General features: G+C 54.0%; 1 protein-coding gene across 1 annotated transcript in view; it reads left to right on the forward strand.

Moving 5' to 3' along the window:
• Nucleotides 1-1,091, forward strand: part of LOC106817997 (dynein heavy chain 3, axonemal-like) — a gene marked incomplete at its 5' end in the record, with an annotated part of 64,361 nt that overhangs the window by 33,770 nt on the left and 29,500 nt on the right. Inside the window, 2 exon segments of the mRNA XM_014822700.1 lie at nt 174-373; nt 859-986. Coding sequence (XP_014678186.1) covers nt 174-373; nt 859-986 — 328 coding nt within the window.

A 1,091-nucleotide genomic window follows, 5' to 3' on the forward strand; every position in this document is an offset into this window, starting at 1 on the left:
GAGGAGGGAGGAGGAGGGAGAAGCTAAGAGAAGGGAGGAGGGAGAAGCTAAGAGAAGGGAGGCGGGAGAAGCTAAGAGAAGGGAGGAGGGAGGAGGAGGGAGAAGCTAAGAGAAGGGAGGAGGGAGGAGGAGTGAGTAACGCGTGAGCCTCCCGTCGTTGCAGGGCCACCTTCTTCGACGTCGTCAAGGAGACGACGCAGACGTGCTTCAAGGAGAGCATCGACCAGCTGCTCGGTCACCTCAGCCACACGGGACGCGTTGCCGACGGCGACCTGCGCAGCCTCCTCTTCGGAGACTACATGCTGCCGGACGCGGAGCCGCGAGTCTACGACGAGATCACCGACCTCAAACAGCTCACCTCGACGATGGAATAGTGCGTGCGACCCGCGCATGTGACCCCTGCATGACCCCTGCATGACCCCCGCGTGTGACCCGGTGACCCCCGCGCGGTGCGGCGGTGGCTGTAGTTAGCTATAGCTAGATACAAGGTTCACGCACGCTCCGAAAACCTGGACAGTCTATGGGCCCGTAATCAGAAACAAAATTAGTCTTAACATTAGTCTTAACACTTACGTTAAAGCTGGTGACAGAAATGTGATAAAGTTACGGGTTTCTCATGCGCAGTGTATAGAGGTGCGGTGTAGGAGAGCATTAATGTAAGAAGTTAGAGAAAATGTTAAGACAAATGTTAGATTGTTATAAAATTATATTGTTACATTCGTCAATATCAATTACCCTCAATTTTGTCAGCCATCGTCGGTAGATGGCGTCACATATCGTTGGTACCTATGGGTTGCCGTAGTGACCGTGGTGAAGGTCTGTAGGTGCGTGTTCACGCGTTGTCGTCTGTCTCCGTAGTTACCTGGACGAGTACAACACGATGAGCAAGTCACCGATGTCACTCGTCATGTTCAAGTTTGCCATCGAGCACGTGTCGCGCATCAGCCGCATACTGAAACAGGACAACGGTCACGCTCTCCTGGTCGGTATGTCACCCACACACTGCTGGTCGGTATGTCACCCACACACTGCTGGTCGGTATGTCACCCACACTGTCACCCACACACTGCTGGTCGGTATGTCACCCACAC

Source organism: Priapulus caudatus, unplaced genomic scaffold, assembly GCF_000485595.1.
Source record: "Priapulus caudatus unplaced genomic scaffold, Priapulus_caudatus-5.0.1 Scaffold1968, whole genome shotgun sequence".
Taxonomy (NCBI): Eukaryota; Metazoa; Priapulida; class Priapulimorpha; order Priapulimorphida; family Priapulidae; genus Priapulus; species Priapulus caudatus.